General features: G+C 45.6%; 1 protein-coding gene across 1 annotated transcript in view; it reads left to right on the plus strand.

Moving 5' to 3' along the window:
- Positions 1–500: 500 nt before the first annotated feature.
- The window catches only part of LOC147025485 (uncharacterized), a 47,739-nt gene continuing 33,153 nt past the window's right edge, over positions 501–15,086 (plus strand). The window contains exons 1-3 of the mRNA XM_085887086.1: positions 501–515; positions 4,277–4,759; positions 11,001–11,462. Of these exons, the coding sequence (XP_085743212.1) occupies positions 501–515; positions 4,277–4,759; positions 11,001–11,462 (960 nt within the window). The remainder of the gene's footprint in view (positions 516–4,276; positions 4,760–11,000; positions 11,463–15,086) is intronic.

The raw sequence follows: 15,086 nt of genomic DNA on the forward strand, positions 1-15,086 counted from the left end.
AAAGTTTTAGGAACCATATTGTGTAGTACCTCAAATTGAACACCTCAATGAGTGCTTTCTAGATATGTCAAGCTTGAGACATTACGACGTCATTTGGTGACGTTATGAGGCAAAAGCATATTTTTCATGGTTACTCTGTAGAACGATTCTCATCGGAATTTCTTGTCGGCAGATATTCCTCAAGGAGTCGCTCCTGGTGGATAGCAGCTCTGTTCACCTGAGTGTGACCTTAAAGAAGTCACACGTGGTCACCTTTTGGCAAAATACGGGTCACCCTGCGGGTGACATTGGTTTATTTGTTTGTTTGTTTTTAAGGTTCACTTGTTTGTGCCTGTTTGGGTTTGAGGGGAGAGGAGCAGCAACTGAATTGTAAATCCTATCCAGGTTCCTCCTGATGACTCGAATGTCGGACTGCACCTATTTGGTCTTCTATTTGATTTTAATTGAATTTATTTTATTCCCATTCTAAATTAAATTGAATAATATTAAAAAAGTAGATCATGGGTCAGGGTCAGGTGTCCAATCAAAGCGGGACGTCTTTGTATGCGGGCATCACTGCCAGCAGTTATCGTGTGACAGTTCTACTTTTGTCTTTTGTTTATGACGTTACACACCAGAACACAAACACCATACAAAATTACACAAACACCACACAAAACAAGTCCTGGCAAGGGTCTGCAATATGTTATTGCTCTTTTTCTTGTTTGTTTTTGCTTTTCTTTGTAAGTTCAGTTTCAATAAAATAATAATTCCTGGAATCTGATCATGTGCACGAACCAGGAGAGTTCATATTGTACGAAAGCCACTGACAATGCCTTTCACTGATGGTAGAACCGTCTGCTGTGAATGGACATATATATATATATATATATATATATATATATATATATATATATATATATATATATATATATATATATATATATATTGTTGCTGATTTGCGCCTGCCGGCGTGCGAGCGGCCACGTAACTCGAATCGCGGCACGTCGCCCACCGGACGGACAATCCCGTCGTGACCCTCTCGGACTAACGCCGGGAACTAGTCACGGGTGGACCTTTCGGCCTCACCACAATCGTGCCAACCGGCCCCCCGCGTGGGATAGGGTTGCTCGCCAAATTCGACCTACCTAAGTACCACCCACATGGAGGGTAGACCGGGCGATCGCATCTCGCCGCAGGTCGACTTCGGACACGGGCCACTTTAAGCGACCCGTTCCGTACTATCGGGATAACCGAGCGGTGTTATCGTCGGCCTCGACGGTTCGATTAATTATCGGGTGTTTTAGCCCACGACCAACCCTTTACGTGAAGTAAGATGGAGATTCAATAAAGGAAAAGACGAAGCGAAACGGGAAAACAGTTCAACATGAAGCACATTTATTTCGCGATGAACGGAAAGCACACATATACAATTACACCAAAAGCAAATGTAAAAGAAGAAGAAACACAATAATACACAAAAAGCAAATGCAACAATGCAGATCTAACCGACTACCGAGCACACGGCAACACTTATACAGTTTTACTTCACAGACGGCGCCGACAACACATATACCCAAAGCAAAAGAAAAGGACCACCCTCAAGGATGAGGGGGGTAGGCGGGCCTGGGGCCGAGACCGCGTCGGGCCTACCCGTCTGGTGACGAGCCGCAAAATGGCGCTGGCGCCCCGACTCCGCGGGCCTCGCTGGGACTGCCTGGTATGGGGTGGGAACGGGGCCCCCTTCTCACACTATCTCAGCGCGGGGGGGAAACAGGAGGGGGTTGTTGATGCTCGGGGGGGGGGGGTGGATATCTCCCTGTCTCGGGTCCCGCGACGAGCGTCTCCACCACGGCCTCGGTCGCGCCGCCGGCCTCTCCCTCCGCAGCTCCCCGACTCCGACACGAGCACCCCCTCGACCGTCTTCGCCGCCGCCACCTCTCCACAGCTCCGTCCAACCGCCCTCTCCGTCTCCTCTCTTGACTCGTCCCAACTCTTCACTGGCTCCGAACTCTTCACTCTCTCCCCTCCGAACTCTCAACTGCCTTGACTGACGAACGCAGCCCCTTATATGCCCCGTGGCCTCGCTCCTTCACCTTCGACCCTTTACCTCCGACCCTTCACCTCTAACTGGCTCCCCATTGGACCGAGGAAAAGTGGGCGTGAATGCTTTTTGATCCATGAATTTGCATATAGCGACCACACTCCAACGCCCCTGGAGGCGGGGCCAAATCGCCCCACGCTCGCCGATAGGACGGAACAGAAGTGGGCGTGATTCGTTTTTGATCCGTTTTCTTCGGAAAGGCCGGCGCTTTTGTAAAGGTCGTGGCTGTTGTTGTGAAGCGGTGTTGCGGTTGGTGGTTGTTGTGTGATGGCTGTTGAGACGTGGTTGGTGGTGGTAGTAATGGCGGCTGGTCCAAAATAAAGATAGTAAAAGAAAAACGGCTATCTAGAAGGGTCGCAGCCCGCATGAATGACATTTATTCCCTCTAAACAACGGGTTTGGGCCTAACTACACATATACTTACAGAGATATCTCACCTAAGGGACCTGAATGGTGGTTTGCGAATTTCGTCAACCACAACAATATATATATATATATATATATATATATATATATATATATATATATATATATATATATATATATATATATATATATATATATATATATATATATATATATATATATATATATTGTGTGCATAGATATATATTGTTGTGGCCACGGGTACCGAGACACCAGCTTGTCACTCAGGGGGATTAATCCCCGGTTGTCCTCGGAAAAGCTGGACCTGGGGCCACTGCTCATAATTAACGTTGTGGTACGGTGGGTTGTTTTAAAACCACGAACGCCTCCCAGTTTAGCCGAGTTCCAGTGTCCACTGCCTCATTATTCTGTTTAACTCGAGGTTCCATGGTTACCTGAGCGGGGAGCACGTTCTCGGCAAAGCACCAATGTTATCTCGATTCGATTTTAATTTGGGCAGCCGAGTGTTTTAACCGCCGGTGCGTGCCGACTATTTTTGGTCAAATCTGTGGTAATTACCTCCCAGTCTATCTCGATTCGGACAATGCGAGACCAATGGAAGGAAAGGACAAACACGGACGGGTTGGAAGTCAACAAATGATTTATTAATAATATAATAAACAAATAAAGAGAACTTTTTATTTTCTGAGGTAAATAAATGAATAAATTTCAAAGCAACCGAAATGAATAATTACTCAGGCAAAATCAATCAAAATGCCGAGAAAGAGACAGAGAGCAGATGCTTATCGGGGGTTGACTTACAGCTAAACACAGACAAGGGTACCCACCCAGCAGATCATTCGGGGGGTGGGGGGGGGAGAAGAGTCGTCTCGCTCACAAGAAAGTAGTTGTCCGTGAAGTGAAAACGTCCTGAAATGTGTGCGTGAACCACACGGTCTGCCGGTGACTGACCAGCGCCTCACACGTCGGTGACCGACCCGTGCCTCACTCGTTGTCGGCGCTGCTCACACCCACACGCGCACCACACGCTCGCTTGCTCAAACACTGGGAAGGACAAATTGTCTCATTGGCACTGATCAGACACCCACACGCACACCATTTGCACGCTTCCTCACTGGCTTGCTTCTTCCCTCGCGTGCTTCAACTCTCGCTTTCTTTTTGGCTCGCTTGCTCTCTCGCTTTCTTCTCCTCCTCAGAACGGACCTCCAATTCTCTTTATATCTGTGGCCCGTCTCGGCGTGCGCAGAGTCCCCCCAAGCTCACCCCGCCCCACTTGCGTACTGTTACCATGACAACCCGTGCACTCGCGAAAGAAATATGTGCATAAACATTGCTGAGGAAAAATAAGGGTGGGCGCCGGCGCTCGCGACAGAAATGTGTGCAAAAGTTTCTGTCGTAAAGAAAAAAAAACATCCCAAAAGAGAGAGGATCTATTCTTTACCCTTCTCAACGCATCACATTATAAAATCCCATTAGACATGGGGATGGAGCTAATCTGAACATGCATTGAAGGAAATAACTGTCTGAGGACCTGGATGTGTGGATGCATTCATCAGGCCAGATTCTGAAATTCATAATACTAACACACGCACACACACACACACACAAACACACACACACACACACACACACACACACACGCACACACACACACACACACACACACACACACACACACACACACCGGTATATATAAATTCAACCATGAACTGATCATCTCAAACTGATGTTAATCCAAATCGTCCACAACTGTGACTGGTTGAATCAAGCTTCTCCCATCATTTTAATTTGCCATTTTCTCTGCAGACAAACTACCGTGGATACAGAGTGAGGAAACATCTGAAGAAAAGCCATGATGTGAACAACATTGTCAATTTTCAGGACAAACCTGAAGCTAAAGAAGTGAAATCCTCCCAATCAAGTTCGCGGAGCGATCAGGGACATTTTATCAGAGTGAGCTCTCATAGTCCAGGTTTGAGTCCCAAGTATGATCAAGACTCATTGCTTGAACACCAGCGTCGAGTTCAGATGGGTAAAGTTATTCGACCTCGTTTGCATCAGGATGGTGGCACCGCATCATGTGATATGAGATTGAAATCTATCAAAAAACCATCTCCACATTGTGATGTTGCGGGGTATTTCCATGGATATGCGAGAATTCGGACGAAGAGTCATTTCCAGGTTGACGCTGCCAAGGAAGAAGCAGTTGTCGTCATCCAAGCAGGTTACAGAGGATACCTGGTTAGACACGACTTGAAAAAGAAGCACCAAAGTGCAACAACCATCCAGGTAAGAAACCACGTTTTATAAAACATTTCAACAATCTCTCAACTCTGAAATAATGTCCAGTGATGAAGATGTAAATTTTGGATTGACCTCACTGGTGTTCCCTCCTGAATCCATTGATCATGATTCCTCCAGTTAAATCCCATAAAACACATTCACCTCTCCATTATTTATGGATATCCTTGTAATTTACATAAAATTACATTCAACACTTCCAATATTTAGCCCACCCACATGCAGCGCACAGCGGGGTAAAACACTTGGTTTACTTCTGTCCACAAACATCAGTTTATGATTGACGAACAACTTTATTTAAATTTAATGTTTTATTTTGAACATGAAGTGGAAAACAACCCTGAAGTTTACAGTTGTTTGACTCTGAATTTGTCTCGATCACACATGTGCAGAGAGGAGTGACTTTTTTTATTATTTCTGCCTGTCTGGCAGTCAAACAAGATTGAAAATCATTCCAAACAGGAAACTCTGTTTAAGGACATCATAAAGGACACAAACAACAGACACAAATAACTAATGTAACGTGTGAAATACGGTGGTGTGATGGACACCTTCTCAACGTCGGTAAACTTCTGGAATTATTTTTCTTCAACCTGTAAAATCTTTATTTTATTGAAATGAAATTATATTCTTGTTATTTTAACACAAAATAATAGTTTAATTCTTGTTATGTGAGGAACACAAAACTCCTTCTGAGTACTTTCAAAACCCTTCCATTTTATCAGGACTTGGACAAAATATTGCATCATGATGTGTCATCAAGACCAATGAAATTTGCTGCTTGTCTATGCCACCCCTGTCCTTGTTTCTCAAGACAGCGTGGTATCGTGTGTTCTATGAATCTCTCTCTCCCTGGTGCACCTCTCCTGGAGATTATCTCTCTTCCTGGTGGACCTCTCCATTCTCTCAACTCTCCTGCACTCCATCCATCCTCCAACCTATTTCAACGTATCTCTGACCTACAAATTAAAAAACCCATGTTGCAATGCTTGTTTGTTTTCCATCAATCGTTCTTTTTTTCCAACTTCAGTGCAAATTTACCCAATTTCCTTAAATCTACCTCCTCCTAACGCTTCCCCTCTTACACACCCTCCTTACTCCTCCCATCTTGTCCCCCATCATACCTCCTCTTTGCACCTCTCCACTGCCCTCTGCTTTCCGAACAGCCCCCCCTCTGGTATACAAAACTATGTCGTGTTCAAATATCTGGTTTCCTTTCCAACTGAACAAATATCTCACTCTCATTCAGGACACTCCTCAACATCTCAAACGTGCTCTGTCTTTCCTCTCATCGTACCTCCCCCTCTTCCCAACACCTCAAATCTTGTTCCTCCAACCGAGCTGCTCCCATCTTGACCATACCAATACGCAGTCTCATCCTTACCCTCTTCGCACCCCTCCCTTCTCCCTCCTCCCCCATTGCCATGCCTGTTCTCATCGTCTCCCTTGCCTCTGAAAGCTTCCCTCTCAACCCTCCCTCTCAAATCAGCTGCTTCCTCCCTCTTCAAAGCAAACTTCACTTCCCTCCCTCCCCTCACCCTTCTCCCTAAATTCTCTCTCTCCCCTCCTCCGTCCAATTTCACCCCTTGCCTGTCCCCTTCAAATCTTCCTGCACACTCCCCCTTCTCAAAATTGCCCCCCTCACATCCACAAAGCTGCCTCCTTCCCCCACACTCTCTCTCTTCCAATTCATTCCTCCACCTCCTCCAATCGCCGACTTCCATCTGCCCCCCTCTCTTGTTACTTCCCACTGTGCCTCATCCCATCACCACCGAGCCATTCGTCCACCTCCCCTTCCGGCACTCTCCTGCAGCTCTTCTGCAATCTCTAACACACTGTCAACAACTCTCCCTACCCCCCCCCCCCCACCTCCCCTCTCCCGCATCCAAAGCCTCGTCCCTTTACTCTTCCTTAACATCGTGGACCTCAAACATCCAGGGCCTTTGCTCTAACGAGTCTAACCTGACTGATCTCTCCATGCAGGTTCCCACTTACATACCAGACATAATCTGTTGAACAGAAACTTTCCTCCTTCAATATGTCTCTGACTCCTTAATTTCTCTCCCTTGTTACTCCATCCTCCGGTGTGATAGACCCGAGCCTCGCCCTGGTGGAGGAGTTGCACTCTTTATGAGAAACTCTATTCCTCACTTTCCATGCACTGCCCTCACTCGTCCATACCCCCAGGAATACCTCTGGCTACGGTTTCCCCTCCGATCACACCTCTTGTTGAAAGTGTGTTGTACTGTCCACCAAGCAGTGAGGTCACTTCCTCCATTTACATCTCGCTCGCTGAAAACATGGACCAACTTCTATCCATTCATCCAAACTCTCTCTTCCTCATATGTGGTGATGTCAATTGTCATCATGCCAGTTGGCTGGGTGTGGGTATGTCTCGAGCCTGACATGACACTTCAGCAAAGGACTTCTGTGACTCATTGGGACTGAATCATTCTGTAAACTTCCCGACCAAGATCTCAGCCAACAGCACTCCATCTTTCCTGGATTTGATTTTGATCAATTTCACCTGTAATGTCTGCTGTTCTTCTGCTGATCCAATCGGTTCATATGACCATCTGCTTGTTAAAGTGTTTATCTCTGGTTGTTCTTGGAGAACCATCTTAGCAACGACGAGTCTGGAATTTCACTCAAGCCGACTGGCAGAGACTTCAAGCAGCCATCAAACTTCGAGACTGCTCTCCAATTTCTACTATCTCCGACATCAACTCATCCTGGGAATTCTTTCAAAGAAACTTGCTCTCTCTCTCTCTCTCTCTCTCTCTCTCTCTCTCTCTCTCTCTCTCTCTCTCTCTCTCTCTCTCTCTCTCTCTCTCTCTCTCTCTCTCTCTCTCTCTCTCTGTCTCTCTCTCTCATGCACAGATTTATCCCATCTCGTCTTCAGTTGTCCTACCCTTCATCCCGCCCATGGTACATTGAAGCTTGTGGCGAGGCTGTTGTCCTGAAACAACTTGCCTTCGCTTTATGAAAAGCAAATCCAACTAAAGGCAATCTCAGTTCCTTCCACAAAGTTTGGAACAAGTGTGTATCTCCCTTCAGGAGAGCCAGGAATCTTTCTCACCTGAAGTCTGAACTCTCAAACCTGTCTCAACCTCCAAATACTGGGGCATCTGGTTAAGTCTGATTCTGGTGTATGTTTCCCCTCCATCCCCTCCCTTACCTCAAACCATGACTGATTCTGCAACCAGTCAGGATAGCATTAACCGATGTGTCCTAAAAACCTGCACTGCTGTTCTTGCTCACCCTCTCTCTGTTATTTTCACCTTCTGATTTTCTGAAGGTCATCTCCCATCTGCTTGGAAAAATGCAAACATCACCGCCCTTCTTTTAAATGATGTAAAAACTGATCCCAACAACTGCACATCAATCAGCCTGCTCCCAGTCATCAGCAAGGTCATGGAATGCATCATTGTTTCCGACATTAAATCATTCCTCTTCTCCAACGGCTTGATTTTTGATCATCAATTTGGATTCAGACCACGTCACTCTCGCCTGGACATGCTGCTTCTCCTTTCCGAACAATGTATGGAGGTCCTTAATGGCAGACATGAGATCAGAGCCATCTCCATCGACATATCATGTCATCCTACATTGATCAGCGAACCCTCCTCTTATGGAATCCAAGGCAATCCCCACTCATGGCTCGCAGGCTTCTTCTTCTGTTACGGTCGATGCATGGCTCTTCATGGCTCTCTCTCTCACCTCCTCTTCCTGTCCAGGTGTTCTGGGTCCTGTGCTTTTTCTGGTTTTCATCAATGATTTCTCCGATTCTCTGGAAAATCCTCTTTATCTCTTTAATGATGACTACACCCTCTGCCATGGTGTCTCTCATCTCTCTGGTCGGCAGACATCAGCCTCTTCATTCTCTGCAGATCTGGATACAATCACTTGCTGGTCAAACACTTGGAACATGTCTATCTTATACCCTCTCCTCTCTGGTCTTGCCTCCCTCTCCCCTGCTCTGGCTGTGCTCTACCCTCCCCCCGTTGCCCCTATATTTCCACAGTGTGCTAAAGGTCTGCCAAAAAAACCCCTTCTGGTGAAACTGCCAAAATCAAGAATCACTGCTCACCTTCATTCTTTCATTCCTTGTTTTTTCCCCACCTCTGGAACAATCTCCCACACTCTCTTCAATCCCACTCCTCCCTCCAGGTCTTCAAAACAGCTGTTCACCTCCATCTCATATCATTCCCCATCCAAAACCTTGATCTTTTCTACCCCCGTTAATCCACCCCATACGCACCGCTTTCAAATTCCCTGATTTCCTTCCTGAAAGTCCCTGTAGTACCATCTTGTTGACCCCATGTACTGCGCCCCATCCCTCCCCATGTACCGCGCCCCATCCCTCCCCATGTACCGCGCCCCATCTCTCCCCATGTTCCCCGCCCCATCTCTCCACATGTACCTGGCCCCATCTCTCCCCATGTACCCCGCCCCATCTCTCCCCATGTTCCCCGCCCCATCTCTCTCCATGTTCCTCGCCCCATCTCTTTCCATGTTCCTCGCCCCATCTCTCCCCATGTCCCTCGCCCAATCTCTCCCCATGTTCCCCGCCCCATCTCTCTCCATGTTCCTCGCCCCATCTCTCTCCATGTTCCTCGCCCAATCTCTCCCCATGTTCCCCGCCCCGTCTCTCCCCCTGCACCTCGCCCCATCTCTCCCCATGTACCTCGCCCCATCTCTCCCCATGTTCCCCGCCCCATCTCTCCCCATGTACCTCGCCCCATCTCTCCCCTTGGACCTCGCCCCATCTCTCCCCATGTACCTCGCCCCATCTCTCCCCATGTACCTCGCCCCATCTCTCCCATCCACAGATCTCCGAATGTCTCTGTTCCCCACTGTTTTGTAATTCTCCCGCCCGCCCCTCGTCTCCTGCTCCCCTTGTTATGTGTTCTCTGTGTTAACCATTATAAAAACCTCAACAATATTTCCCAAAAATATAAGTTATAAAATCCCTTGGGGTATTTTGGGTAATCATAATGACATCATTGGTGAAGCAGAATTCCAGCCATAATTTGGTGAATCAAAATCCTTATTTGAAAAATCTGAAACTTCATGTATCTGATCTACGACCCTCCTGATGATGAACGTGAAGAAGTAAATTTATGACGTCATCAGTCACGTGGTCTGGCGGCCATATTGCATTGCAAAGTTAAACTTAAAAAAAAATCTTCATCTCCAGAACAGTGCAACAGATAGAAAGTGAAACTTCATACATTTGATCGACTGGACATGGACAATGTAGTTTGAATTGTTTTTCATATTCACCTCCATTGATGCAATTTAGCCTTATTGTGCACAAAAGTGGTTGATGTTAAATATTCCAATAATCAAGAAAGCTTCGGATAATGACAGTTTATGACACAATAGGGTGCATGGATGATTTGGGTATATGGGCCATAATAGTAACGTGTTCAATTAACTATGGGACGAATGCTGTTCCAGTTTCCCATATTCACCTCCACCACCGAAGCCGAAGGAGGTTATATTTTCACCCCTTTCTGTCTGTGTGCATGAAATCTCAAAAAGTTGTTGACGGATCCGGATGAAATTTGATGAGAACGTTGGGTGTGTGACAAGGCCGAATTCATTAGATTTTGCTGAAGATCCAGATCCGGATCCGACTTCTAGAATTTTTAAAGTGATTTTTCACCGTCGAGGGACGGGGCCAAAACGATATAGAGCATGATATGTCAAAAAGTTGTTTTGTATTCAAACGAAATTTGGTGGACAGGTTGGATGTGTGACCATGACGAGTTGATTCGATTTTGGTGAAGATCATATCTGGATCTGGATGTGAGAATTATTTAATTATTAAATTATTTCTTCACCCTTGAGAGATTAGGCCAAAATGACATATAGCATGATGTCAGAAAAATGTGTTGGGCCAGATACGTTCTCGTGGATCAGGCATTACATGGAGGACGTATGCTGTCCAGCAAGTGCCCTTCTAGTTTTGTTTGTGCTCTTCTTTAGCATCGCTCAACTTTTATAAATGAAAACAACTCCTGTAATGAGTTCACGTGTATGAAGTTTAGATTTGTGAGGAATAGATCCACAATGCCTGTCACCTGATTCTTCAACTATCTACTGTGAATGGCTGCAAAATATATTAATTTAACAATTAACTGATGTTAATCCAAATCCTTATCCAATGTGATTGGTTGAATGAAACTTCTCCCATCATTTTAATCTGCCCTTTTCTCTGCAGACAAACTACCGTGGATACAGAACGAGGAACCATCTGAAGAAAACCCACGATGAGAAAAATATCGTTACTTTTCAGGTGAATTCCTCTCGATCAGGTTCTCGAAGCTACCAGGTACATTCCAGCAAGCCGAGCTCTCGCAGTCCAAGTTTAAGTCCCAAGTATCATCAAGACTCAGCTCTTGAGGACCAGCGCCGAGTGCAGATGGGGAAAGTCATTCGACCTCGATTGGGTCATGATGGTGGCACCGGATCATGTGATACGAGATTGGAATCCATCAAGAAACCATCTCCACATTGTGATGTTGTCGTGTCTTCCCACGGACATAAGAGAAGTGGGATGAAGAGTAATTTCCAGGTTGATCCTGCCACGGAAGAAGCAGTCGTCATCATCCAAGCAGGGTACAGAGGATACCTGGTTAGAAAAAACTTGAAAAAGAAGCACCAAAGTGCAACAACCATTCAGGTAAGAAACCACATTTTACAAACATTTTAACAATCTCTAAACTCTGAAATAATCTCCAGTGATGAAGATGTAAATTTTGGATTTACCTTGCTGGTGTTCCCTCCTGACTCCATTGTTCATGATTCCTCTAGTTCAATCCCATAAAACACGTTCACATCTCCATTATTTACAGATATACTTGAAATTTGTCGAAAATTACACTCAACACTTCCAATATTTACCCCACACACATGTGGAGCGAACTTAAGTTTAAACAATTGGATTACTTCTGTCTGCAAACATCAGTTTATGATTGAGGAACAACTTGATTTAAATTTTATGTTTTATTTTGAACATGAAGTGGAAAACAAACCTGTAGTTTACAGTAGTTTGGCTCTGAATTTGTCTCGATCACACATGTGCAGAGAGGAGTGACATTTCTTTATTATTTCTGACTGTCTGACAGTCAAACAAGATCGAAAATCATTCCAAACAGGAAACTGTTTTTAAGAACGTCATAAAGGACACAAATAACGAATGGAATGTGTAAAATAGAGAGGTGTGATAGACACCTTCTCAAGGGCGGTAAAATTCTGGAATTTTTTTCTTTAACCTTTAAAATCTTTCTTTTATTTCAATGAAATTATATTCTTGTTATTGTAACACAAAATAAGTTACATTCTGGTGATGTGAGGAATACAAAACGCCTTCTGAGTACTTTCAAAACTCTTCCATTTGGCAGGACTTGGATAAAATATTACATCATTTTGTGTCATCAGGACCAATCAAATTTGCTGCTTGAAGACGCTGCCTGTGTCCTTGTTTCTCAAGACAGCGTGGTATCGTGTTCAATGAATGTCTCTCTCTCGCTCTTGCTCTCGCTGTCGCTCTCGCTCTCGCTCTCGCTCTCGCTCTCTCTCTCTCTTTCTCCCTCTTTCTCTCACTTTCTCCCATTCTCTCCCCCTGGTGCACCTCTCCATTCTCTCACCTCTCCTGCACTCCATCCATCCTCCAACATATTTCAACGTTTCTCTAACCTCCAAATTTTTTAAATCCCATTTTGCAATGCTTGTTCGTTTTCCATCTTTTTTTTCCAACTTCAGTGCAAATTCACCCCACTTCCTTAAATCTACCCCCTCCAAACAACCTCCATCCTGTCCCCCATCCCACGTCCTCTCTTTCTACTGCCTTCTGCTTTAGTAACAGTCCCCCCCCCCTCTGGTATCCAAAACTGTGTTGTGTTCAAACATCTGTGGGCTCCTTTCCAACCGAACAACCATCTCACTCTCTCATTCAGTACACTCCTCAACATCTCAAACATGCTCTCTATTTTCTCTCATCATACCTCCCCCTCTTCCCACCCCCACAAATCTTTTTCCCCCCCCCAGCTGCTCCCATCTTTACCATACCAATACCCAGTCTCATCCTTCCCCTCTCCCCACCCCTACATTCTCCCTCTTCCCCCACGGCTGCGCCTGCTCTCATCGTCTCCCCTCCTTCTAAAAGCTTCCCTCTGAAATCAGCTGCTTCCTTCCTCTTCAAAGCAAACTTCACTCCCCCCCCCCCAGCCCCCCCCCTCACCTTTCTCAAAAGCTCCCCCCTCACCCTACTCCCAAAATTCTCCACTGTCACCCTCCTCCTTCCAATTTTCCCCATTTCCGCTCCCCTTGAAATCTCCCTGCTCACTCCCCCTTCTCAAAACTATCTCTCCTCCCCTTCACATCCACAAAGCTGCCTCCTTCCCCCACTCTCTCTCTCCAACTCATTCTTCCACCTCCTACAATCACCTACTTCCCTCTGACCCCTCTCTTTTTACTTCCCACTGTTTCCATTATCCCATCAACACCGAGCCCGTTCGTCTTCCTCCCCATCCGGCCCTCTCCCCTCGCTCTTCTGCAATCTCCAACATACTGTGAACAACTCTCCCTCCCTCCTCCTCCCCTCCCTCTTCTTTAACATTGTGGACCTCAAACATCCAGGGCCTTTGCTCTGACCTGACTGATCTCTCCATGCAGGTTTCCACTGACAAACCAGACATAATCTGCTGAACAGAAACTTTCTTCCTTCAATATGTCTCTGACCCCGTAGTTTATCTCTGTGGTTACTCCCTCCTCCGGTATGATGGACCCGAGTTCCGCTCGTGCTGGAGATGCTCTCTTTATCAAAAACTCTTTTCCTCACTCTCCATGCACTGCCCTCACTCCTCCACATCCCCAGGGATACCTCTGACTTTGGCTTCCCCTCCACTCACACCTCTTGTTTGTATGTGTGTTGAACTGTCCAGTGAACAGTCAGGATAGCATCATCCGATGTGTCCCAAAAACCTGCTCTGCTGCTCTTGCTCACGCTCTCTCTGTCCTATTCACCTTCTCATTTGCTCAAGGTCATCTAACATCTGCTTGGAAATAAGCAAACATTACCGCTCTGCATAAAAAGGTGCAAAAACTGATCCCTCCAACTGCACATCAATCAGCCTGCTCCCAATCACCAGCAAGGTCATGGAATGCGTCATTGTTTCCGACATTAAATCCTTTCTCTTCTCCAATGGCTTGATTTTCGATCATCAATTTGGATTCAGACCAGGTCATGCTACCCTGGATATGCTGCTTCTGCTTTCCTAACAATGGATGGAGGAACTTAAGGCCCGGTCACACCTTGACGTTTTAGCCAACGTATGCCGATTTTTGAATTTTTTTTCTAAAACGCTGGCACACGTTGAATACGTTATGGGTAAGTTTTGATAACATTGAGAGCACGCCGAAAAACACTGCCATACGTCGTTGTACGCTGGCTTTAAACGTTGTACTTTTTGGTTGTCCTCAAATTTTTTAATGCTTGAAATTTCATGACGTATGCCGGCGTATGACTCACATGTTCCGCTACGCTGGCCACAAGTTGTATGCACGGTCTGCGATCGTTGACAGACGTCAACACATGCTACTTGTAAGTTAATCATAAGTTGAGACATGCCGAGGTAATGTTTAACGTACCCGAAACTTATTTCTAACCTATGATTAACGTGTTGTTGGCACGTTACGCGATCGTTGCCACACATCGACAGACGTTACTCATAGGCTGAAAGACGTCGGTATAATGGATTGTCCTTGTGTCAGCGTCCACGGCCACAGCCAGGACACTTATTTGCAGCATTCTTCAAACTTTTCTTCGGCATGACGAGGATGTTCACACTTCGATGTCTAGCTTGGCGATGATTCCAATTGTCCATCGGCAGCGTCTATTTAAAATAGTCGAGTTTGAGCGTTTTAACACGTTCAGAAGAAACGCTTCATATTTCAAAACCCCAGCGTCAAAAAACAAAGGCGAGTGACAGCAATTTAATTCGTTCATTGTAAACAATGAAAATAGCTGAGTGGTACCGTTTAAAAGTCGTTGAGTGTAAAAAAAATCCAATTGTTGAGCGCAAGCGTCTACTTTCAATAGTGGAGATGCAGCCATTTAAATCGTTGAGTGGCAGCCTATGAATAGAAAACCCTACATCACCGGCAAAGATAAACTGCCGCACGATATGGATAAGTTAGGCTATCGTTGGGCATAGTTTGTGAACGCCGGCTTCACGATAATTATTCGTTGTTATATCGTATCTATAAGTAATCAAAGCGCTCTATGCACTTTATTAGTTCATTG

This window comes from Eptatretus burgeri, chromosome 6 (genome assembly GCF_056783735.1).
Source record: "Eptatretus burgeri isolate ZD-2024b chromosome 6, Ebu_testis_v1, whole genome shotgun sequence".
NCBI lineage: Eukaryota > Metazoa > Chordata > Myxini > Myxiniformes > Myxinidae > Eptatretus > Eptatretus burgeri.